The sequence below is a fragment of the Paralichthys olivaceus genome, chromosome 9 (assembly GCF_024713975.1).
Source record: "Paralichthys olivaceus isolate ysfri-2021 chromosome 9, ASM2471397v2, whole genome shotgun sequence".
Taxonomy (NCBI): domain Eukaryota; kingdom Metazoa; phylum Chordata; class Actinopteri; order Pleuronectiformes; family Paralichthyidae; genus Paralichthys; species Paralichthys olivaceus.
The window spans coordinates 25,690,001-25,716,425 of NC_091101.1; the positions used below are offsets into that span (position 1 = coordinate 25,690,001).

At 43.6% G+C, this 26,425-nt stretch overlaps 1 protein-coding gene across 5 annotated transcripts in view; it reads right to left on the reverse strand.

Annotated features, from left to right (window-relative positions):
- The window catches only part of gria2b (glutamate receptor, ionotropic, AMPA 2b), a 38,138-nt gene that overhangs the window by 6,238 nt on the left and 5,475 nt on the right, over nucleotides 1–26,425 (reverse strand). For all 5 annotated transcript variants that reach the window (XM_069531489.1, XM_069531486.1, XM_069531485.1 and 2 more), the window contains exons 3-12: nucleotides 13,677–13,916; nucleotides 6,515–6,711; nucleotides 5,052–5,105; nucleotides 4,380–4,538; nucleotides 2,967–3,134; nucleotides 1,481–1,585; nucleotides 1,256–1,363; nucleotides 837–1,043; nucleotides 354–721; nucleotides 1–124 (exon numbers count right to left, since the gene is read on the reverse strand). The exon at nucleotides 1–124 is cut by the window's left edge and continues 75 nt beyond it. In XM_069531489.1, the coding sequence (XP_069387590.1) occupies nucleotides 1–124; nucleotides 354–721; nucleotides 837–1,043; nucleotides 1,256–1,363; nucleotides 1,481–1,585; nucleotides 2,967–3,134; nucleotides 4,380–4,538; nucleotides 5,052–5,105; nucleotides 6,515–6,711; nucleotides 13,677–13,916 (1,730 nt within the window). The remainder of the gene's footprint in view (nucleotides 125–353; nucleotides 722–836; nucleotides 1,044–1,255; nucleotides 1,364–1,480; nucleotides 1,586–2,966; nucleotides 3,135–4,379; nucleotides 4,539–5,051; nucleotides 5,106–6,514; nucleotides 6,712–13,676; nucleotides 13,917–26,425) is intronic.

Here is a 26,425-nt window from a genome sequence, read left to right on the forward strand (position 1 = left end):
ACTTTCAATAGGAGACACCATCCTCTCGACGGTCAGGAAAGCAGCCAGGTTGGCCGTGTAGGAGGAGATGATGATTAAAGTGAAGAACCACCACACGCCACCGACAATACGCCCAGACAGAGACCTGTCGTTAGAAGAACCACAGAACGAGCATTTGAAATGGACGTGCTTGTTGTTTTGTCGTTGTCTCTCAACAAATCAATGAGCATCAACTGAAGATGTTTGACTTTATTGAGTTGACTTCATGTTTCAAAGCCTTCTGTTAAGAGAAACATCATATTTATTACTAAAGGGTGAAAACGCCCTTAGACTCAGCTTCATTATCAGATTTAGAGTTGTTTCGTCCGACCTACCTCGGTGAGATGTCGCAGCCTTGACGCATGAAGGCTCCCAGAGAGAACCACAGGCTGTTGAATATGCCAAACTCGTTAGTCGACTCGTTTGTCTGGATTTGCCCGTCCTCGTACTCCTCGGTGTGCCACTCGTACGGGCTGAAGCGGCTGACGAGGAACAGCACGACGCTGACGCCGATGTAGGCGAACACGATGCACATCCAGATCTCGTAGGCGAGCGGGTCCAGGAAGGAGAAGACTCCCGGCTTGGATTTTTGAGGCTTCTTGATCATGATGGAGATTCCCAGAGACATGAAGGGCTTGGAGAAGTCGATCACCTCCTCTCGCACCAACGTGATGGTGAGAGGAGCCACGGCAATGTCTGCTTTCTATCAAACCAAAAAAAAAAAAGAACAGGACGAAAACTCTTAATTTCACTTCCTGTTTGGATTCTCGCTTGTTACTAGACCTTTAAATGTTTCTGAAATGAAACCAGTAACTCACCCCGTACACCAACTCCCCGACCATCCCGTTCCAGATTTTAGTCTCTGCATCTCTGGCTCCGTACTTCCCATCCCCCACTATTTTCAGCTGATATTTGAAGCCGCAGTGTTTCGCTATCTCGGCGGCCAGATCTACACAGTAGCCCTCGTAGCGGTCGTTGTCAACGAAAAGGTCAGCGTTCTTTTTCAGCATCACATACGGAGCTTCCTGCAGGACGGAGACAACAGCGGACAACAGCGTTCAGCACGAGAGGTTTGAATAACAAACGGAGGCTTCAGAGACACACGTGTTTCACACTGAGCCGTCACGATGAAAACAAGAGGCCTCTGGTTTAAGACGAAGCGTTAGGAGCCTGGTTTTTATTCTGGCTGCCAATCTAAAGAGAGAATTCTTGATGAGGTAATAATAGAATTATTTACCAAGATGGTGGTGACGATGACGGTTTTGTTTTCCATTCCTGTCGATTCGTTGGAAAACACGTCCGGTTTGGTCACAGCCATTCTGTCCACTTCATTCCAGTATCCAATCTTTGAAAAAGCAAAGAACACAAAAACCTTCATGACGACACTCTGCGCAGCATCGACCTGTTTTCAAACCGCCCGTTATTCAACTTCACCGCCATCGATGAAGATCATCACTCTCACCTTCACCGGACCGTTCGTCTTCAGTTCCATCACGTTCACCGAGTAGTTGACTCTCTTGCCGTGTTGGTCAAACTGGATGTTTCCCGTCAGGCCTTCCACTCGGACCTGAGAGGAACCAAATCAAAACTTTACGATGCGGCAACTTCAAACGGACTTCCACAGCGTTTCAGGCAGCTTTGTCATGTGTCGCTCATATTTCATCATAGAGCGTTCGACCGACACTGAATTAACAAAAGGAGAAAACCTGCATAAATTTAACGCAACTTCATGTAGCTGTAACTGAGCGCCCTCGTTCTGTTCCGCTCCATGTCCAAACGATGAGTGAGTGTCTGTCAGGTTCAGTTTGACTCTTGAACTTGCTGATTCTGGTGATTTAAGCCGCGACTATCAGTCAGTTGCAAACCAACAGGAGCCGGGATTATGTAAGAAGTAAATAACTGGTTTAGATTTTTATTCTTTGCAGACAAGACGTTAATATAGGTCACTGTGGCACTTTGTTGCTCGGAGTGAAAACCCTCTTTGTTCCACATCGAATTCAAAGCAACATTATTGATTTTGGAAGAAATCCTGAATTCAAGCCCCGTCTGATAGTTTTATCATCCGACACATCTGATCCCCCTCCGGTAACTCCAGGTCTCATCGTCCCGGTGCGGCTTAAGGCAGCTTTCTCTCATTTTGTATATGCTCATCCAGACATCCTGGGTACCAGGTGATTGCATCTATGCCAAACACTGATTATTCCTAAAAAAAAGAAAAAGAAGAAGCCCTGTGAGATTTTATCTGCTGACAGTTCAATCATCACAGATATCTCTCAGCTGGATACAGATGGTTGCCTCGTGGCCAATTGGAGGAGCTCTGGATCTTTCTCTAATTTCAGATAGATGAGTCAGAGCAGCAGTGATACAGAGAAAAGGACAAACTTGTGAGGATCCTGTCAGTTGGTTGATTGAACACGTCGCTCACATATTTAACGGAGGCTCTTTCTTTGGGTTAATCTCCTCAGGTAATAATTTCACAGAGAGTAAAAGTTTGGAGAGTACCCAGAGGTCGGGACGGAAGGGCAGAGATTCTGTTGATATTTGTTATCGGTGGCTCTCGGGCTTAAAAGGCTTCGCTCCGCTTCAATTCTCCCTCGTATTTGAAGTTGAAAATCTGTGTCTACAACCAAACCTCAAAGAACGAGAGAAAAGAGTCGACTGTGGTTTGGCTGTCGGGCTTCGTTTTCTCAGCAGGAGGAGAAGCCGTGCATCAAAGCTCAGAGGACGGAGTGTTGGCCTTCAGAAGAACAGCTGTCAGTCTAACGTGCACACGCAGGCTCCCCCAAAAAATAAATCAGTCTTTAATCAATCTCTGTGAAGTGCTCTCTGCCTTTGTTAGCGTTTGTGGTATTTCTTTAGGGAGATCTCGTGTTACCACAGCAACGAGTCTTTGCCGACAAAGAATCTCTGTGTGTGTGTGTGTGTGTGTGTGTGTGTGGGTGTGATACCTGTTTCAGTGCTCGCTCGATCTCCACACCCTGAGCCCAGGGCACAGCAGGGTTGGCCAGGCAGTCTCCATTGTTGGCTCTCCTCGTGAAGTCGATGCGCTGTTTGTGCAGGTAGCGGAAAGCTTCCGTCATCACCTGCACGGCGTCGTAGGTCAACGCAGACGTGTACTAGAACGGGACAAAGGAAATTAGAGGGTCATAGGAATCCTTCTTGACCTGACGTGATGGTTTTTAAATTTTGTTTTCAGTAGCTCTTATCCCTCCGGTGTTTGTTCAAGAGCTAATCTTGGTTTCAATGTGTTATAAACAAGGAGAAACCTCAGGATCGATGGCTGAGACGCACTCATGGTTGGGTTCCTCTATATTAAATACGATTTTAAGGTCTTGACCTTCTTTGTAAAGACCCTTGAGATAATGTATATTATGATTTGGTGGCATACAAATAAAATTGAATTGAAATGATCGGTCAAGTGTGTGTTTAAACTGGAACGTGACACCGTGGCTCCCTCGCCCGATTGCTACTGCGCAGAATCTGTCACCAGCTGCACAGATGACAGCGTTAGTGAGATATTTTGGCTTCACATCTGGATGGTGGGAGAACGTGGAGATGCGTCGTCCATCTTTATAAACAGTCTTTGGTTGAGAGTAAGAAATAGAAGCTTTGCTCCAGTTTGTGACTCAGCAGCCGTGCGTCGAAAAGGTTTGATGCGATCTAAACTGGAACAGTCAAATCAAACCGCAGATCTGAAGTCTAACGTCGCATGGATCAACTTTTTAGGGGAAACGGTAATTAGCTGAAAAAAGAAAGCATAAACACTGTTCCTCCTCCTGCTCATTATTCCTCCCTGTTATTTAGGCATCTTGTCCTAATTAGACAGAATATCACGCGTCTGCTGGAGTTATTTGTTCACCCAGACTCAAACCTCTCGCTGTGGCCGACAGGAGCTGAGAGAATTTTTTTTTTTGCAGATACCTGAAATGTGTTTATCGTCCCAGAGTCTTGAGAGAAGCTGATAATATATTTGTATAAGCAGGAAACATAACATTCTCTTGCTAAACCATGATTTATTTCACAGTGCAAGAATATGAAAAAAAAAATACATCGTGTATAAACAACCCGCACTGAGGTGAAGGGGAAAAGCTCTGCGTGGAGGCTTGTGTGGTCGTGCATGAGAATATTTACTGAGATGTGTTTAATAATGCACGCAGTGTGTCCACGTGAGTGTTAAGTTGAGGCGATGCAGATCGAGGCGGCACAATTTACTCTGACGTAAACACATTAGAGCAACTCGAGCGCATTGAGGTGCTTACACAGACGTTTTCAACCGACAAGCCCACAAATAAAGACAAGGAATAGAAAAACTGTGTGTGTGTGTGTGTGTGTGTCCATGCTCTCTATTTCCTGATACTTACTCTTATTTTATTGTCGGCTCCTGGATACTCCTTCTCCTCCAGGGCTTCCCACCTCTGGTCAAACTTGGACACCAAAGGATCGTCGAAGTCAACGATCTGAAAGCCCGACACGTTGGCTCCACCGTACTGGATCTTGGAGAGATCTCCGTCAACGAAACCCTGAAAACATGAAAGATTGAATCGGCTCTAATATCGGTTCATAACAGTAAATGGAAGCTAAGGAATTAAAGTCGTGCTCAGACATGAACGATCACGTTTGACGAATACATTCCGTCGGGGAAAGCGGAGTGTGTTTGTTGACAGCAGTTCCACACCAGCGTGTGTGTTTGTCGCCAAAAGATGTCAAACCTCGTCCGTCCAAGTTGACTTCTTCTTCGTCTGAATCCGTAGTGATGTATGACTTGATGAGGTGTTTGTTATCTTCCGGTTTCCCATCCCTCATTTGTTAGAAATGTCATTAATATAAAACGTCTCGACATTCTGACATTTCACCAGGGGGGCTGTCAGGTTCCTGGAAATCGTCCGGAGCAACTGACTCTGACATTTGCTTTTTCACATGCAGCCGCTCTGGAAGGTTTCAGGAAAACGTCCAGACTTATGTCTTAAGTGTAAAAGCAGCTTTAGAGAGTTTAGCAGAGTTCTGAATGAAGTGATGAAGTAGTTTAAACTCACCAGATTGGCTATAATGTAGTGGTATCCTTTCACGTGTCTGCCGATTGTGATGACCTGTGGTGATGAGACGCACAAATAAAACAAGGTATCAGGAGAAACCTCCTCCAGGGACAAACGAGTCTCAAGCAAACAACAAAGTTAATGAGAATCTCTGAAATGTTTTAATCTCCATGTGATTTTAGGTTTTTTTTGTAATGCCTTAATGAACTAAGATACAACAATCAGAAATCAGATTTATCATATTCAGACATTATAACTCGTCGGGCTCAGCCCTAACATGGCCGACAGCCTCGGCCAATTATCGCGCTCACAGTCACAGACGCTGCTCGACAGATATTTAATCCCACATCCGCTTCCCCTTATCAGCAGAGCAACAGACAAAGACGAAAATAAGAGAAATATCTCAGGTATGAACCATTAGAGCGCCTCACATAAATGACACACCTGAAACTAATCCCGCTGCTTGAGTGGCACCTCCGTTTGTCAGGGCCGCTACTCCAAGCAGATTTGAATAATAATGTCTCGTATCTTCTATGTAAATGTCTTCGACACGAGGCTACAAAACTCGAACGGATTCTGTTTCGCCCCGATAAAGAGGCGGCGCGGCTGCAGGCATCGATTCAATTCGGCGTTCGGTTAAACAGATGTCCGCTCGCTTTAAACGTTTATCGACACTCGTCTCTCTCGTGGGTAAAAGGTGGAGTAAAAATAACCTGTTCATGTGCATCGGTTTCACCTTTAATTGCAGTTTTGTTAACAGATGAACAATTAGTGTAACAGTGGCTTCCTGCATCTCCTGGACTGCAGGGCCCATGTTTCTCAAAGTGCTGAATCAAATGCACATATTTCAGTTTTCCCCTCCAGCAGTAATTGAAGGACAATAGGGTTGTTAGTATTTCCTGAATCCTTCTTGGCTGTTATTGAATTTAAGATAACAGCTGAATACAAATAAGGGAAATTTTAACTAAGTGTGTAAAATCAAGCTTTTCTTTCTTTTCTATTCGGTTATATAAAGTAGTTTCTGAGTTTTGGTTGGAGGGTTTGCTTATCTGGGTTCTGAGTTATATAAAGTAGCATGAAATCTGTTGAAGCTAATATAATTATATAACTGTCTAATATCAGTTTTAAATGTGCAGAAGACAAACAATATTCGTTCAGCTGCATTTTAAAAAGTCAAACATTATCAACAAATATATAAACAGGCCCCACAAACCACAGGAGACTCAATAAAACATCGACCGGTTAATAACGTTTCAGTATTTCAGCAGCGTAAGTTAAAACATGCACAGAACACAGAGCATGTGAACTTTTATCTTTTTTATTATATGATCACTCTGTTGGATGATTTAAAGACTCGATCAGAATCAGAAATACTTTATTGATCCAACTGATTTTAGATATTGTTGAAAACTCAAAAGTTTGAAGGCAAAAAGTTAATTTGCATCAGTAAAACAACACTGCACCTGATCCATGATGTCTTTGACTTTGTCCTGTTCACAGTCCAGGATCACTCTCCTCTCCTTCTTGTTCTCCAGGTCTTGGAACAGCGAGCGGTACGCCTCGTCCTTCCTCTCGTCTTTCAGGTTCCCCACGTTGATGGCTGTCACGTGCCACTTCTTCTCCGCCGCCGTGTCCAGGACGACCTGCAGCGTCGTCAGGCCTGAGACATGACACACAGGAAGTCAGGGCGGCGATAGCAACGGAGCAAAAAGAGCAATGACGAAGGCTGCAAGGAAAACGAGAGCGAGCCAGACATGGATGAACACGAGCCTTTTATTTTATTTTATATTTTTCACTGTCGTCTAACTCAGCGACTTATGTAAAGAGCTCATCAAGATGAGTCACAGGAGCTCTGGCGTGAACCCGACTGACAAGTGGGAGGGAAGCGAGTCTAACAATTCACTCGACAACAAGACGTTTCCTATCACTGCTCCACGGCTGCATCATCGTCTGATTCATGGATCTGTGAAGTTCAGCTCAGACAACACACGACTAAAAGTTACAGGTGGAAGTAAAGAGAGTTTGAACAATCAACCGAACTTTATTTGTTGAGGGAGAATTCTGTGAAGTTGAGTAAAGAGTTTGTATCGATTATTTTAATGGAAATGTGAACATTCATTCTAACGAGAAGGGAAAAGTTCACATCCTGTAAATATCTGCAAATGGCTGCACCTGTAATCAGGAGAAGGTCTAACTTTATTTACAGTCTGGGATCATAGAAACTCGGGTGTGGCCGCGTGCTTTGTCCAAACGTCTCAGCAGAAGTTGCACTTCCTGTAAATAAAAGTGTTGAAGCAACATCTGAGCATGTCCATCGTTCTGAAGTTCCGTCTGTTGGAGGCAAAGCGTACGGCCTCCATTTAAATCCATTCATATACTTCTATTCATATCGCCCTCTCCATCAGGCTTTACAGCTGAGTCTCTGCTGGTATTGATCCCGGGTCTGCAGAGGGCAGTTACAGAGCGGTTTGATAAAAGGCTGGAGTGTTTCATTTCGCCTGACCACAGCGAAGCGAATTGCAGATGCAATCAATTTCGTGCGACACTGCGGCGGTTTTTATGACGGTGGGGAGGAAAATGGAGGCTTGCAGTTTTATCTGAATGAACTATACATCATAATTACAGTAAGGTCATTATGGTCTGGTTAAATATGACTGTTTGATCAATGCTTGTTAAAGGAGATAATTGGAATTCAGCGTGATTTACAGTGAGGGTAATGGAAGGACATCAGCAAAATGTTAAGGTGAATAGATTCTGCGTTAACTGTGATTAAGGTTGAGTTATATTCTGTGATGATTGGTCTCGATGAGCCGCACATGGAGCAGGGGCCGTCATTGTGTCACGCGTGTCGGTGTCGTGTGGCTCTTTAACCTGTCAGTGTTTCTCTTATCGCCGACGCAAATTGCTTTTTATACCACATGATTTTGCCATTTCCTCACATCGGGAATCACATTTTGATTGTTTCTAGAAAAGCGTTCTGTGCAGCGGCCGTGTCGCGCAGCTGGATGACGTGTTATTACAGATTCGTGGCTTCTCCGACTTGTAAAGGGAGAATGAGGTTGAAAAATGAGGTTGAAAAAGGCAAAACCAACACAAATGAGAGAAAGTTGACAGGAGCCTGATGTCGGTTTGCAAAATAATATCACAGATGTGAGCAGGTCAGCTTGAAAAACCTTCATTTTAAAGAATCGACAATGCAGAGAAATATTTTTCAGTTTTCATTTGACGTTATAATCTTAATTTCCTCATGAATTTGGTTATATTTATATTTTGGTTTGTATTCTTGGTGTTTGTTCGTTAGTCAGGAGGACGATGCAGAACACCAGTAGACAAATTATCACAAATCTTGGTGGAAACATGCTGATGGGTCGAGAAAGAACCCAATACATTTAGGTGCAGATCCAGGTTTTTCTTTAACACTTAGAGTTCAAGCATTTTATAAAACATTTTCTTTGATTTCTCAAAAGAATAATTCTTTTCTTGGCGTGTTTGGGAAACTGATATTTATGAATGTTTGTGATTTGGTGCAGATCCAAATAAAAATCTGGATCGAGTGAGTTTTTATACTTTTTAATTACAGTGGGATGTTGAACTGTAGAATATCAAGCCTCAATTACATTTCTTCTGTAAAAACATCTTGGGAATAATTTCCATTTCTTTTAAATATACATGTGAAACACAATCATACATTAGTCTGTGTTTGTGTTGCAGTTTAAAATAAAAGAACCGGATGAGAAACCCACAGAAGCTGAAGTTGGACTCTGCTTCATGTCGGTGCGGCTGCAGCCTTCATGTGCTTCATTATTTTTTTAAACCAGCTCACTTATATCACCATCACAGAAAATGTTCTTTCTTCTATTTGGCTGACAGCAAGTGTCCATTAAACTTTAATAAGACAGACATCTGAAAAAAACCCATAGTTCTGGTCAACAGTTTATCCAGCGTTCAGAATTAGGGCAGAGGATCACCATAGCAACAGGGTCCTCTTCCTTCTTCAGGTAAAACGCACCGATGGAACAGACCGTGAGTGAAAATAGCTCCGAGCCAACTTTAAAAAATAAATGAAGATGAGACCGTGTTGGTTTTGTTCTTGTCTGCGTTACAGGGAGACACCTTGAGAAATGTAATCTATTACTTGTGTCGCATTAGTTATTGCTAGAGGGAGAACGTTAGACGTATGTAATCGGCTGCACATTAATCAGGATATTATCTGTGCATCTCTACTCTGAACCTTGAGATAACGTACGATGTGAAAATCTTTGTTGTTGCTGTAAATCCAGAACTCAAGTGGAGACTTGGCTCCGTGGATTTCCTCTGTAGTTCATCCTCACTTCTGTTTAGGATGAAACATATGTCGCGCCCTGGCTCGCTGCCGTCGTCGCGTCAGCCATGAATACACAGGCACAGCGCCACCAGCAGACTGGAGAGCAAATATGGGACGTGACCTCACATTTACCCCTGAACATCCCCGGGTTTAAAAGGTCGGGGGAGAATAAGGAGACTAGTTTATGTTATTCACCCATTTGGAACGGCAAAGGGAATTCATGTGGGGTGTTTAGTCAGTGAGAGATTATTTCTTCCCTCTCAGTCACCGCAGATCCAGCGTTCACTGCGAGAGCTTAACTTCATTGATCAAAAACATCTCAATGAGCGGATGCATGTGGACGCGTGAGAGCATTTACATAATATAATGCAAAACTATTCAAATGAGGAGAGAAAATGCTTATAAATGATGCACACAGAGGAAAGTGGTCCAATACCTACAGATACTGATAATATTCTCTAACTCATCCATTATGGTAAAGGTCCAGGATCCTTCCCTCAGGTGTGTCTGTCCACTTCCTGCATAATAACGTTCTGAAGCACCGTTTAAACAAATTGGCATGTACTTTGGTTTAAGGCTGTTTTTTTTTTTTTTTTTTTTTAAATGGAAAAAGAGCAGAAAATGTCTCCATTAGAGAAACTCTTTAAATCTTCAAATGATGATTTCCTCACATGGATGACTTTATTTTTCATTTCTTTTCATTTGTAAAATGTAATAAAACAGCTAATACTGAATAATGTTCACGATTTAACAAACATTTCAATGAATACATGATGTAAAAAACATATTTAGGACACATGTTGATGATTCTTCAGAGAAAATAATCTTAAATCTTTAACAAACACTTGTGGCTCTCTGTTCCCTCTGCAGTGCGTGAGCTCCGACTGCAGCTGTTGCCACCGGCTACGGGAACAATATCCAGAAGCTCCAGAAATGTTCCGTCCACGCCAACACTCCAGAAAACACAAGTCACATGACCATTCGTGTACAATATGTCCGAGCACGCCGGTGTTAACAGGAAGCAGATTGTCTCTATTGGTCGAGATATACTACTGTGTCCTCTCTCACACACACACACACACACACACACACACACACACACACACACACACACACACACACACACACAGATCCTTGCATCATTAACCAACCTGCTCAGTCACTTACAATCTCTCGCTCCCTTTCTCTCTCTCTCTCTCTCTCTCTCTCTTTCTCTCCACACTTTGGTTGCCATGGGAATGAGTGGATCACACTGACCCAATTAGACGACCATGCAACGATGAAATATGCACAACAGGCTCTTTAGTGCGATTGTGGACGGACAGCAGGGACAGCAGGTCAACATGAGGACAATTCAAAGCAGCTGGTTGGGAACTGCCCCCCTGTTTTTTTTGGGGGGGAGGAGAGGAAGAGTTATTTGATTCTGCCGTCGGTCGGAGGAGGGTGTGAGTGGGAGGACTTGGCAAAGGATGAGGACAGAGATGTGAGGCAGGGAGAGAGAGAGAGAGAGACAAAGTGGAGGGTGTACTATAGATGGATGTATGTGTGTAAGGGGGGAGAAGATGCAGTGGGGGAATGTATCCATCCATCCATCCATCCATCCACCATCCATCCACCATCCATCCATCCATCCATGGAACAGCACGGTTCAGCTGTAAGAATCATTTCTGAACAGAGATTTTGATCATCAGCATCATATGAATTATTAGTGTGAGTGAGGACCAGCAGGGTAACGGATTGCGTGGTTCCTTCACTCTTAAAAAATCGCTTCCACAGTTTTGCACCTTTTCCTTTTCTTCAAATATAATTTTTTAAAGGCTCCAAATTAAATGTTTTATGGTCTCGATTCAACTCGTAGCTGGTTTTCCTGCTTCCGGGCTTAAAGCTCTTTTTTTAATCAGGATTTTCTGAAACGTCAAAGTAGAAAATGATTCGCAGCTTCTTCTAACAGTGGGCGTTCAGTGTTTCGCTCTATTATCTGTACCGCTAATCCTTTGAGGGTCACGGGGGGGCTAGAGCCAATCCCTTGACAGGTTGCCAGCGTAATGCAGGGGCAACATAGAGACACGCAACCAACCTACAACTGTCTTTGGACTGTGGGAGGAACCAGAGCATGTGGAGCAAACCCATGCAAACACAGAGAGAACATGCTAACGCAGAGAGAACCACAGTGCAAACCGTGACAACCTGGCAGAGTTGATGTGGTGTGGGAGTTAAAGGTAAAACCCAAAGAAACAATCCTTCTTAAGCTCCAATCCCACGTCTCTGAGCTGACTCACTTCCTTTTACCTTAAGATTACACAACGTTATCTGAATGCTCTTGTGAGTCATCTTTGGGTTTTCATCAGGTAACACCTTCTAAAGTGCTTTCATTTAAAACAAATCCCAAAACTCCTCCTGTTCGAGCGCTGAACGATGAAAAGTTTAAAAAAGAGGAAGGTTTAAGAAGTGAAACGTGAAAACCTCCCTGTCAGACACGAGGAAAAGGAAGTGATAGTGTTGTTCCACTGTAACTGGATACCGCTCAGGTCTTAATTCTATGCTTTCATTTTCAGCAACACTATAAAAACAGAAAGGAAGAGAGATTTCCTTTTCAGCCCCGGATGGTTCCTCCGAGGGCGCAAAGTCACCGAATCACAATTAGCGCATGTCGCAGTGACAAGAGTTACACGACAAAGCAAAGTGAGATAACGCGCAATTAAAAGAAATGTGTGTTCTCTCACCTATTCCTGCTGTTATCTCTTCTCAGACACATCAGTTTTCACAGAATCACAGCGTGTGATATTCAGACCTTCTCGCTGGTTAATAAAATCTGGGCTAATGAAGGACGCCGTGTGTCGAACCACGGAGACAATGAAGAAAAATGTCAGTTTGAGAAATGTAATCTTATTTCTGGAGTTGGACGTGATCGGTGTTGAGTAGAAAAGAATCAGCGATGAAAGGGATCAGGGAGTACGGAGACAGAATAGATTTGAATATGAAGTAAGTCTGGATATTACAGTGGGAGGGTGGATCATTTTTCATTTTGACTCCCTCGCATAAATTCATCCCATGATCTCAGCCAGGACTGCAGGTGCACACATCCCATAAGATCGCAGCCATTTTAATGATTTGTGCGTTTATTTAACGAGCAGGATGACAAACGGCTGAAATCCTTAATCATGCACACAAATCAAAGTTTGTCAGACCGAGTGACACCAGGAGGCTCGAGGAGGTGGAGCGTTTCACCTGAGAGTCACCAGTTTGAACCCTCTAACTACCTGAGTGTGTGTCTCTTCAGCACCACTGACCCGCAGGTCAACGGTGCCGAGACTCCGGCAGCTCCCTGCTGTGAAGGTGTTGATTGTGAAGCGGAACAAGAACATACACACTCAACAAACCTTCAAACACTGGAAAACTATTTCAATTTCTGATATGTTTAAATCTTTACACATCACGGGTCCAATCCAGAACGTTTCAGAGGCAGTATTTATATTATTAGAAACATTTTATCATGGTGTCATTGTTTGGTAAATATCAATATTTTGGAACTTGAGTGTGATATAGCGCACACAGCCTCCCAAAAATATCCTTTAAATTGATATTGAAGACACGAAGTGAAGCCGATGACAGATCCCATTCTGTATTCCAGGCTGCGTTAACAGAAGTGAAGCAAATCCAATTTATCATGTGTCCTGTGTGGACAGCTGCGTTGATTAAAACACCACGGAGACTGGAAACAGCATCGGATTAGACATTCGCTCATCATAAGGTGATCGGGCCAGGAACACGGCAACGTTTAAATACCGACAGATGGACGATGTTTGAGATGTGAAGCCAGATGCAACTTTTCTGCCGAGTCAGAAAGGTCGAATCACAAACACATAACGGAAACAGATTCTGCCTCTGCAGCGAGCGAGAGAGAGAGAGAGGAAGTCCGCGGCCGCAGGGCTCACCACCTCGACAGTGTCCACGCTGACCACCTCTCTCCTCCCCTTGATGTTACGTAACGCTCTCTCTCTCTCAAACACTGGAGGTGCGAGAGATGATTGTATGTGGCAAGCTGTTTGTCATGAACCAAAACGACCTTTACCTCACCGGCGCTTCACGCCCACAGTGGGTTTAATAAAACAGTTCGACACTGCTTCTGCAGAAATTCAACTCGGTATCAGTGACAACAGAATCTAAGAAATGATTTTATCTACACACAATTTAGCCGTTATCTCCCAATCCACCTTCCAATTTCAAGACGCCAGGGGACTTTTGATGAATCAGAACTGGAGACTTGTTTGCTGGTTTAGAGAACAGGGTACACGTCTTACCTCGATCGCTGTCGTACAGGTAGGCGAACTTGTCCCACTTGTAGTACTCGATCAGGCTGAGCAGGGGTCCCTTGATGTCAGGTCTCATCTGGATGATGAACTGCTGATTCCCGTCCAGGGGGAAGCTGGGCGTGATGAACGACACGTGGAGCGTCCCGCAGAACGACGTGATTGTGTTGACGGACTTTTTGTCGTAGAATCCGAAAATGGCGTACACTCCCCTGGAGAACTGTGAACAGACTGAAACAGAGGAAAGAGGAACGTTATGTTTGGTGGGTCGAGGTTCTGATCACATGTCTCCACGAACAACGCGCTGCCGTAACTCCACAACCGAGATCTTTATTACGACCCTTTAGTGCACATTAGCTACTGAGGGACGTCTTTCCACCGTTTCTCTTTCAGCTGATGAATGGACGGCTTTCCATAACCTCCGCCGGGGGACTGCTTGTATTCAACAGTGAAGGATCCACTGAGCACCAGTTACCGTGTGAAACTTTTATGAGCTGTTCTATGAGACAGTGGGAGGAAGCGGTGTTGAGTATGGGATCATCATATGGGTCATTTGTGCTCCACCACATCTCCTGTTTGAAACCATTCCAGGCTTCTCCCATGAGAATAAAACTTCTTTTAACCATGCAATCTGTACACGTGTGTGTTTATGAGATGTTAGAGCTCTGGGTAATAAGAGCGGACGCTGGGGTTGATGGGCTGGAAACAAAAACATCTGATTTCCGTGGCTCTACCCAGAGGCCACAGCTCCTGCTGCATTCTTCACATGTGAAAGAATACGTTCGATTCCGTTTTCCAGAGTTCATGTCTGAAAACATCGTAAATAAACTGTGCTACTCTTCACTGTAGGTTCATACAGCTTCACATTAAACTTGCATTTCTTATGATAATTATACAATATGCAGCCATCATTTTAAAATGGATAGATTATTCCCATTACACCATCATACTGTTGACTTTGCAAGTCCACCTTTGTTCAATAATTCATGGCCCCTGCCCGGGAGGCCCCGGACCCTCTGCTGGCCTCTAACATTCATTATGCACGGAGCAGGAAGCGGCAGTGTGGCTGCAGGTAAACACGGCGCCGAGCGTCGAAGTAATCCTGAGGCTGCAGGCCGTTTCTCAAACATTGTACCGGGGTCAGCAGATTGGCATGTTACTTGTAAATGTGTATTGATCAAATGTAAGTTAATCAGGCTTATTGACTCGGACATATGTGGACTCCAAAGTCATTCATCTAATGAGTCATTTCCTCTTCCACAGTATAACTGGGATGACCTGCTGACAAAGGGAAATGGAATTCATGTAAGTACTGTCGGCATCGTGCCACAGGCCGCTGCAGCTCGTCTCGATGAAATGGAAACATTAAGACTGAAAAAGGCGAAATAAAGAACGTCCAGAAAAACGGGAAATGTTAAAGATAATAGTTCTTTGTCCATCGTCAAAAATATGTCCCTGCTGAAGAACCTAAACTAGAATCTCCTGTCTCCAAAAACAGAATTGAAGTTGAAGGAGCTCTGACAAACTGTTGTTTTGAAGCTTTTATTTCCTTTATGTCTCACACACGATGGACATTTCCAAGTTTTCCTCTGCAACGAATTACTTGGATAATAAAAATTAAATTAGATACGAGATTAAATGCTAACACCAGGAGAGAAAGCTTCTCTCACACAGTGAACATGATCATCAGGGGCTAATTGGCTCCTTAATAAAGAACAAGTTTTCAGTTCATGTAACGGCTTCTTTTTTTAAGACAGAAGACAGAGACAGACAAAGTGTTAGAAGAGTTTGCTGCTTTACTCATAAAGGGACGAGTCAGTGAGAGAGTTAACCATTCACTTTAAACTCAAGCTCTCTCCTCAGTCGAGACGCTTCAAACCATCCACCCAGTAATCAAAAGATCGCTTCCCCATGCAGTTTCATCGAGGCGACTGACGCCCCCACTGTCTTTTACGTCTCAAGCCTCCACAACACGCAGAGGCCTAAAATAAGCGGGGGTGGGGCCAGCTTTCATCTCCTGCCAGCACGCGAGCGCTTCCAAAATCTTAAACGATCCATCAACTCGCACAATTAAATGTTGGTCACAGCCACCTGAGACCGGCCATCCAGGGCGTTCCATCAGTGTCTGGAACTGGTTCTAATCTCTTCAGCAGATGACAGTGGCCAGTGGTGACTCCACCGATCAGACCTCACCCATCTAATCTCACTCACATCTCACCGAGAGTTAAAAGACGCCACGTGTCGTCCGTTAACTGGAAAATGATTTTTGTGCAAATTCAGTGAAAAAGGATAAAAACATCCCTCGGAAAAGAGAAACTAAACAATCTGTAGGACGGGAGCTGACACCGGACACAATAACTTCCCTTCCATCTGATTTAAGTTTTATATTCATGACGACTTTATGAACCAGTTCAGAGACGTAATTACCAGGAAATGACATCACGCAGCTCTAAAATCTTGAAATTTACAAATCTTTTCAAGAGTAAAAGATAAAAACGGATACGAGGCTGTTGGACAATGTTCGAATCCTGGGCCCAGTTCTAAACAAACCACACGTGCTTATCCATTGTGTCGAACTGGATTCCTCAGCTTCTTTCATTATTTCAGATTTTCAGAATGAAAGAACAAATCCATCCATTATCCCACTTATCCTCTGGAGGGTTGCGAGGGGGGGGAGCTGGAGATATTGGGCGAGAGGTGAGGTAATGTCTGGACAGCGTGTTGCAGGAACCATTCACACACATTCATACCTACAGACAATAACAGAAGAGTCTCAAATGAACCCAACGGCCATCTGCTCGTCTGTGGACCGTCAGAGGAAGCCGGAGAAAAAACCACACAAACTCCACACAGCTCGTGATGACAGAGACGCCATTTCTTTGCAAGTTTGTCACTTTGAGCTGCAAAGCCCTGAGAATGAGCCACTTCTCTCTCCGCCTCGCAAGGCTGACGTTTGCTTTTTTTTTGGAAGAAACAACAAAGATCGTATCACAGAACAGAATAAATATACCGTGTACTAGAGCCACCCCCTGAAGCTAATACAGCTGTAGAGTCGCTCCGTGTCACGTCAGCGTATTGTCATGTTTCTAAAGCTTTCGGTGCAGACACTCTCTCGCCGCTGCAGCTCGCTGAGTTTGCCCGGGATTAAAACTCTTTGAGCTCATGCTAGGAGACTGGAGATCCCCATGACTGTGCCGCAGCTTATGCCAGAGTGAAACACTTTGACAACATGTTACTTCATTACCAAAAAATGATAATTCACATCCAGAAACAACTCTTCCGTGCAGCCGCCGCCGCCGCCGCTCACAGACGGCAAAAGAAAGAAGAGCAAAATGGATCTTTAAAATGTGTGCAGACGTCTGCATGAGCTTCCTCGGTAAGGAATTCAGAAATGTTTAATTACAGAAGAAAAGCCAGCCACAAACAGAAACCCTCAGAAACAGTAAGGATTGTGGAAAAAGCCATTAAGCCTCTGTCACATCCGACTGCTTTTCAATGAAACCAGGGAGTTTTTCACTCTCAGAAATCCCACAACGAACAGAGAACTGAAAGACCGGGTAAATCTTTGTGTTGAAGGGGGGGGGGGGCAAAATGTTCAAAAATATATATGTTTTTTCTTGATGTCTGTAAATTGTGATATTATTTAAATTCAGTATCGTTCTGTTAAAAAAGATAAAATGAAAAAAAAAAAACTGCAGCTCTCTTAATCTGGGGAATGTTCGAGTGAGATAAACAGTGTCGATTTGGGAATTTGTAATCCTAACATTGTTGTTGCAGACAATAGTGCGTAGCGCTCAACCCTGTTTGTATGTGTGCCGGTGCACGGTTTGTCTGCGTTCGGTCGTGGGCGTGTGAGCGGGTGTTAAAATTCCTCTTCTCAGCCAGCGATGTGAAAGAAACGAGCATGTTGACATATAGTTCTAGGAATAAATGGTGTAGAGCAGGAGCAAGGGCTCATTATCCTCATTACTGTGGATATTGGATTTACTCACCTGCGTTTAAAAATGGGAGGAAAAGAGCTTTTGTGAAAGTAAAGCAGCTCTTTATGCACCGGAGCAGTTGCAAAGATCATAACTGCTTTGAGATTTACATAAAGAAAAGTCCCGTCACGTCTCCGCCTGCAGCACATTCAAATGTGCTGTATCCAACACCGCGACAGAATCCACAAAAACTTTATGATCCTTCTTATTTGTTTCCTGATCTTGAAGTTCAACACATGCCTGAATGTTCCATATATCCTTCATCAACATTTTGGCACTTTTACAAGTTAAATTCCCAAAATCCAACAGAGATCATCAACAAGTGCCTCCTCTCATTCAAGGGGAAGTAAACTTTGCACAAAGATAAAGTATAGTTAAAAGATTGAGGCATTAGCAGTGAAGACATTTATTCATTTTTATAAAACGTGTACATTTAATTAAGTTGTTCTGGATTTGGCTACTCAACCAAGTTATAGATAAATTATCTTTTTAGGTCATTGTGGTCTCATGATCTCAACTGCATGTGCAATATTTCACAATAAAAGAAGCATTGAATTTCTGTCCTCTGAATTACAAGAAGGCTTTTAATTTGAGATGTTAAAGTTTGTTTTCACAGCGTTAACCATCAACTGTAATGTTAGAATACGACCACTTACACTGGTTGAGATAAAGGCCTGTTACCCTCCACAGCGAATGAAGCTGCTGCTCGTTGGAGCAGATATGATGTTTATTTTGTTGGATAATGGCTCCGTTCTGGAAAACACACTTTCATATTTATTTTTCAGCTGCAAATATTTGGGCAGTCAGACGCTCTGTGGTCATCAGAAGCCTTTAATCAGCTCATTATCACGAGGATGTTAAATCCGTCCCAGCAGCCACTGTGGCACCGTGTTTCACCTTCCGAGGAGAAGGTGTACCCTGTTGAAATATATTTAGCCGTCCCAATTAACTGACCTCGTTTTCACCACTCTGGCGCCAAAGACACCACTGCACCAATGTTTACTCTACTGTCGCTGATCAAACGTGGACTCGGTCTAAATGACCTGCAGATAAAACATTTACATTTCACACCGTCAACGTGAAGATTCACACACGAAGGTTTGATGACAATTAAATCATTATTTTATTCAAAGTAGGTTTAATTATGACGCACACACACACAGTCACTGTAGTGAAGACCCTCAGCTGTCCAGTCACAGCGAACAGAAGTGCCTGTTAGATATCTCGTCCTCTCCGACACTTTGTTCTCACTGCAGAGAAAAAGCCTCGGGACTTCAGGGCTTTTATGTTAAACGGATCCGTCAGCGGTAAGTAAGGCAGCGTTAAGCCAACACTCCTGTCAGAGCAACCTGAGCACGTTTGTCACTTGCTGCAAGCCCAGATTTTGACCTTGTAGGTGTACGTCTCCCAAAAACTGGACTATCTGTAGGTTTATGTGAGATTTCTAGCTTCCACCTCGATGTTCAGGCTGTCGCTTCTGCAACTCAACACTTTTTAAGATGGCGGAAAAACATTTGTTGCCGATTATTCGAGGCAAAAACAAGTTGACAGGAAAAACGAGTCCTCAGTGTTTAAGCACAGTCTTTCTAAAGCCAACCAACAACATAGCATTCTCCTTCCACCTCTGCATCCAAATGTAAAGTGACAAATTATTGTGCAGACTGATTATTCAGCAAAACACCCAAGCTAATTTTAAATATTTATTTCACACAAACATGAGTGACCATTTCAAACGTGGAAACAAACTGGTTTCCTGTGTCGCTCTGCACATATTTACATTTATACGACAGGATGCATGATGGTACATGTTGCTCGGCTACTGACCATCGGTTGTACACCATTTTTCATGATGCATTATGGGAAACAATAAATGCACTATACAGGGTATGAAAATCTAAACATTCAGACACCACTACAGAATGTTGAACTCCCTGTTTAGTGATCAGTGAGTGATGTTATAAAAGCTTAATGCTCGAGAACTGCTCCTCATCTTCATCAACACGACTGTGAATTACACTGCTTGTATATTAAAACCATAATTTTCACATCCCTGTTATAGGTGCAGCTAGAACCGTCTTCTATAAATGCTCTTGTAATCTCAGACTCGCTTCTTCAGCGTTTGAATCCTTATCACTGTGCCTCAGAAAATAGAAAACGGACAGAGACAGTCCTGAGTCTCCGACACAAGAACCATTTAAAGACCGTTCGTCTTTTCTGCCCGTCTCAATTAAAACACGCTTCATCCTGCAGATTCACAAGATTCCCTCGGACTTGAAGAAAGACTCAACCTGGCTGCAGCAAAAATACTTATCAGCAACCAATCTGATTTATGGAGCGTGGGCTGAATCTAACAGCTCTGTCTGCAGCTCATAAAGACTCTATCTGGTTTCATTCGCTCTGTCGACGGTTGACAGGGAAACATATTTCAGCCATGTTCTCTCTCTCTCTCTCTCTCCCCAGAAGAAAATACTTCATTTCATAGTGTTGAAGCTTTAAATGTCGTTTTTCTTTTCCCCTCCACGGTGACTCTTGTTTCCTCTGTATTTTAACTCTTAATGATATTCTTTCATCGGCTAAATGAAATGGCAAACATGCATCGCAGCACTGGGGGCCATTGCCGGGGCGACAGCTCTCAGTCTGATTCTTGAGTGGCCGATAGGAGGACTTCTGGGAGGTGTCAGCGGCCCGGCCAGGCACTGGGAAGTGTTTTTGTCTGCCTTTGAGCAGCTCTTCCGGCAGCTGGTCTCTGGTAGAACAGTACAGCTCAGTTCCTATCAACTTCCACTCCCCTCCTCCCACCTCGTCTCCCCGACTCCTTTCTCTCCCCCCCCCCTCTCCCTTTGTTCACTGACCTGTTTCCTGGAGGCTTTCTGACGGCCGTGGATGGAGGATGTAGGTTTCCCCGAGAACAGAAACCGATGAATACCCTCAATACTGAAGGCTCAGTGTGCGATCGCTGAACGGCGGCCGCAATATCTCAGTCAGAGACTGAAAAGCTCAGTTATTAACCGAGCAGATTTAATACTGTGGCTACACCACTTACCTCTTCACAACGTTTGTACGTGACGCCATGTCCCTCATTAATTCAATGAGACTAATTGAGGCAAACATTTAAGGAAAAGTCCAGCAACTATATAAAGATGAAGATAAGAATTTAAAAAGATTCTACAGAATCCTCAACGACAGACACAGAAAGGTGTGTGAGGTGGAATTAGTTCGAGGATCAGGGGTCGGACGATCGATCTTGTACGTATTCATGTCGGAGTGTGTGTCCACCACAGATCCATCTCCCCAGGCTGAGACTCCATCTTCCATTCACTGTGCACTCTTTACACACTGGTTAAACACAATTCTCCACACAAACACTGATACGTTTTCCTTTTACAGTGAATAATCCGGGGCTCCACCTCTCGCTCTCCACACGGACTTCGAGCAACCAAAGCCCGACCCGACGTAAATGATCAACTAGAAAAGGAAACAAGGCTTCGAGTCCGAACGTCTTGCTCCCTGAATGTATCCCGCACATTCACAATGTGTAGGCGTGCGTCTGTGAGCCTTCGGAGATGCCAACAGTAAAATAACGTTTTCCATTTCACTTCTCAGCATCAACTTTAGATACTCAAACATTTTGATTTACCAAACATGTGGCAGCGCTCGCAGTATTCATGATCATGTTTTTAAAAATATTTCTCTATGAAACACGTTCCAGGTCTTAAATGTGAGCAGAGGGAAGCTCCGTGTAGTGCTGCTGTGCACAAGCACACTAATTCATCCCGAGCAGCACAACACAGAATTCTTCAGCCGTATTGATTTGGCGAAGCTGGGCCCATACATCACACACGGCTACTTTGTTCAAATTCCATCTGCCTCCTGTAATAAAACAATATTTTGTGTCCCCTGACCTTTGGTGGAAATACCAAAGCAGAGCTCGGAGAGCTGGCGTTCTATGTCCTAATGATCCTGGAACCTGCCAGAGCAAAATTAGTTACATCTCTCAAAACACGGCTTCATCCGGCATCCGAGGGAGCAGCTGCCATGGCAACCAGACAGGCAGTGTTTGCTGGAGACGAGCAGGGATCAACTCAGAGAGGTGAAGCAAAGAGAAGAGGCATTAGTGCACATGATCATGTGCTTGATAGCTCCTGTTCAACGATACTCGAATATCACGAGTGAACTGAACGTTATGTTTGAGTCCTCGGTGTAGATGCACTGAAACCAATCATTTCCCTGTTTTTCCTCCTCTCTCGCTCTCATTAGAGGAAATGACGGAGCCCGTCACCGAAGCGTCACCTCTCCACTCGCAGGGTTGAACAACACGACCTTAAGTCCCTCATCAGCTGACCAGTCCCATTTGACCCCCCGACTCGTCCCCCTTTTCTGTGACCTTCAGTTCACGTCTCTGTCCCTGACCGTTATTTAATCGAGTATCCATCATTTCTCTTATAATCGTTTCAGTCAGGAGGTGAAACCAGCATCAAACCTGATGGAGAATATTCTCTTATCGTACACACTACCCGTAAAACCACAGTACTCATCCTGCAACCAATCAGGAAGTACATGAAAATGACCCAATGTTATAACTAATGACATGATTCATGTTACAAACTTGAAGAAAAAGATTTTGTCTTAATATTCTTAACTTTGAGGAACTAAGATCATAATATTACAAGTATATTGTTTTCGGGAAATAAAGGCCAATAATGAGAATTAAACAAATACTATAGGTCACTATTCTATGTTATATATATAACAACACAATATTGTACTTTAGGCTACTATACTATGGTTTACGATAGCGTGCTATGCTATACAATACTATAGGTTACAATGCTATAGGCTACTTCTACACTGTGCTACTATACAATACAGTTATATAACAGGCTACTATACTATGCTTGAGGCTACAGTACTTTTTTTTACAGTACTATACGATAATGGGCTTTAAACCACACTATACTACATTAACAGCATAATTAAAGATACAGTATGTGGAAGTCAAAAAGCAGGTGACAGGTTGCACGCCGTCGTTAGCATGACAAATCCTGCGGCGACCAAGACGGCGTCTCCTCCGACTTCGTTGCTCATCCACTATTTAAAATACACTTTTGACATTGAGTGTCTGCCGGCGCTCACACACTCTGAACCAACGCCAGCCAAAGAGGCTCGCAGGAAGAGATGGAGATTACCAAATGTTCTTACTTCAAAAGGAAGCAAACAGCGCGGTGACCCTGCGGAGGCCTCGGTTTAACAGAATAAAACGAGCATTAGAAAGTGAGATTGAGGTTGCAGCTCCAGCTCTCATGGGATTTGATGCTTCCTTCCTTTCTGTGAGGGATTTTCATGCAAATCTTTTTTTTTTTTTTTTTTTTTTTAGACAAACAGCGCTCTTCCACAGAAGATGTTTTGCTGTGCAGACGCGACACGGAACAGAATTTGTTACATGATAGAACAGTGAATAACACCCCCCCGACACATGCTCAGACTAAACGTGCTTGGATGTAAAAACCGTGTATGGCACAGCCGTGCATGCAGTTGTGATAGTAACACAGTAGGAACTGAGGATTACGACTGGGTTTCAATCTTGATGGATGGGATCATTGTTGAGTCCCACTGAGGGTGGCTGCGACTCCGGGTGGTAGAGCGGGTCGTCCACCAAGCAAAAGGTTGGTGGTTCGGCTCCTCTAGTCCTCATCCCCAAGTGTCCTCGGGTAAAACGATGAAGCAGAAAATTGACCAAACCATTACGAAGTCAACGGAGCAGCAAAGTCCAGGTTCCGAGGAGGTTTAGTGGAAGCTTCATTTAACATGTGAAACTACTCGTCAATGTTTCTTTTCACCACGACTGCTCAGGAATATTAACCACACGTATGTTTGCTAGTTCATTCACTTTTCCTCTCGCATGAAGAAACAATCTCTGCAACAACCGATGAACTGATGAAATTCGGTCAAACTATAAAGTGTCAACAGAGTTAAATAACTGTATCTTAATAAATACCATTCTGAGATTCAAAACATGACAGCCCCATCATGCTCGGCTGAACTTCGTGTTTCACTACGCTAACGCTAAACAAATAACGTTAAAATCAAATGATGAACATATAAAACGTAGTGGAGGCATTTGTATACATTTATATATAGGTCGATAACAACAGCGTGATGAAAACCTCTGGGGTTTATTTGGAGCAGAACTGGGAGAGAACAATAGGTCGGCAGAGGGATGCACGTTATTGGATGTGGTGCCATTAGTGGAACTTCCTTCTGTCGAGCAAATGCTGAAAGAAAGTGTCAGATAATTTATGCAGCTCCCCCCCCCCCCCCCCCCCCCCCCCCCCGTCCCGCCCCAGCATTTCTCCTGCTGTTTTATCACAGTGGGGGGGGGGGGGGGAGCTGCTAAACAGATGAGAGGCCTTTTGTGCCATTTTGAAATGTTTGTGCAGAACTCGACTTCCACAGTCGTCCCAACTCTGAACCAAGAGGTTTGTGAACTGACGATTTGAAGTTTGACATTTTGTCCTCAACTCTTGTTGTTTGAATCCATTAGAACCCATAACTAACTATGGAAACGATTTCTAATATTTTAAATCAAGTGAGACGCAGGCTCTTCTCATGGACGTCTATCTGAATGTTTTACAACCGGTGGCGTCGCCCTCTGCTCGTCATCTGAGAGAAAACACAAGTTTCAGGTTCTTTTTCTCATTGGCCTGACTTTCTGTCCGGTCTCTGCTCTGCACCCGTCTGTGTATGAGCAGCCTCGCTCCTGTCCACTGCAGCAGCGTCTTCTCTAACTTCAGTGTGACAGTGTTGAAATAGGAGCAGACGGCTGGGGACAGTCCGGAGTGGCCTGTTGCATCGTTACACTCTGACTGCTCGTCTCCTGCTGAATATATTCTGCCGTGTGTATATGCTTGCGTCTCCTTCAGACACCTGTCGTACACAAAGATATCGCCCGCCTGGGGACACAGTTGCTGACTTTCCTTTTGTGCATACAAACCTCCCCCCCCCTCTCACCCTGACTCACTGTGTTCCTTCTTTCTTCTTCTAATCTGTTTCTAATTGTCCAGGTCATTGTCCCTTGAACGTCTTTTTTGGCAGCTATAACACACTTGGCCGTCCTTGTGGTCAGTCCTTCTACAAACTGGTTTTAAATCTACACGCCCCTTTGTTGTCACAGTTTTTTTAAAGTAAAAAATATATTTTAGAATTTAAATCAAGAAAAAAAAAAAGAGGAAACGATTTCACTTCCTTCTAGACTCGGCTGAATTTCTCCATTATTGACAAACGAGAAAAGCAGATGGAAAACGTTTGAAGGTGAATTTGCCGTATCATCCATGAAACTGTCCACGTGAAACAAAGTCAGCAATTAAAACTGGAATTAGATAATCATCACAAAATATCCACATGTAAATAAAGTTTTCTCTGTAAATGTTTATTTTTTAGATATTATTGGCAGGAAATCGGGACACTGTGATATAAAGATTTTGAGTGATTATAGAAAACAACTGACGAGCTAACAGCTGCTGAGATGTGTTGGCCACGCTCCACATGAGGCCTTTCGTCGGAGCAGGTCGACCATCAGGGGAAAATAAGTCTTTACCAGAGTACAACGGCTTCGTCTGCGCCTCACAGACCTCCTGATAATATAAAGAAATGATTCAAGTGGACCAGAGGTGTGAATGAAGAGGACAAACCGAGCTCCGGTGAAGAGACGGGGATAAATGAAAAGAGCAGGGAGGGAATGTGTTGATCAGTCGTCCATGTTGATTTACTGAGCTGCTTGTGGAAATGACGGTGTAGGTTTTAGAGGTGAAGAAGGTTCGGACTGGAGTCAGTGTTTCACAGAATCAGGTTATACAGCCGTGGGTTTTGTATATTTGTGTATTTAAGATGTCACTGCTCGTATCAATGACCGTAAATAAAGAGGGACAAGCTCCTCTGTGCACAAGTGAAGCCAAAATATCCCAAATCCAGGAGCCAAGTTTCACCTACCGCAACAACTGAAAAACAATTTACTTTGGTCCATGACCCATTAACTAACATGGAGGAGGCAGGGATTGTTATATGTGGCCACCAGGAGGTGATCCAGATGTTTTGGCTTCATTTTTTGGGGAGCCGTCACGTCGTCCATCTTCGAATACAGTTTGTTCTGTAACATTTTAAATACAGCGTCGTCGAAGTCAAAAGAGCCTTTACCCAGAGTCCTCCTGCCCTTTTCACTCGCTCGTACATTTTGCTCAGTGAGACAAAACATTACAACAGCAGCACATGGACACTTGTCCCTGCTCTTTTACTCTGCTCATCACACTGTAAAGACTGCGGACTCTGTCCTCTGACTTTCATTGACTATCTTTCTTCATCTTTCCCTCACACACACATTCAAACACGAAGAAGTTCAACAGGAACATCCTGTAAGAGCGGACAAGGAAACCGGATCAAATCTGAACCACCGTGATGATGTGATGGACAGAATCTCCTCTGGGAATGAGTTCATTCTACTTCAAGTCGAGACAAACATCAGAAGTCATAAAGACCAACACGAAACAGTTCCCAGATTTCTGCAAACAGCTTTTTTTTATCTACTTGACATTTATTCAAACTCCATCTACTGATTTAGAGAAAAATTTAATCCAAAGCAAAATCAAAATCCAACAATTCAATTCTTTGCCAAATATGTGCAACCTTTAAAGAAAATGTCCCTGAGTGTGTTTCAGTAAATCATTAAGCCAAGTCAGCTGTGCATGAACACAAACACCTAGATAAGCT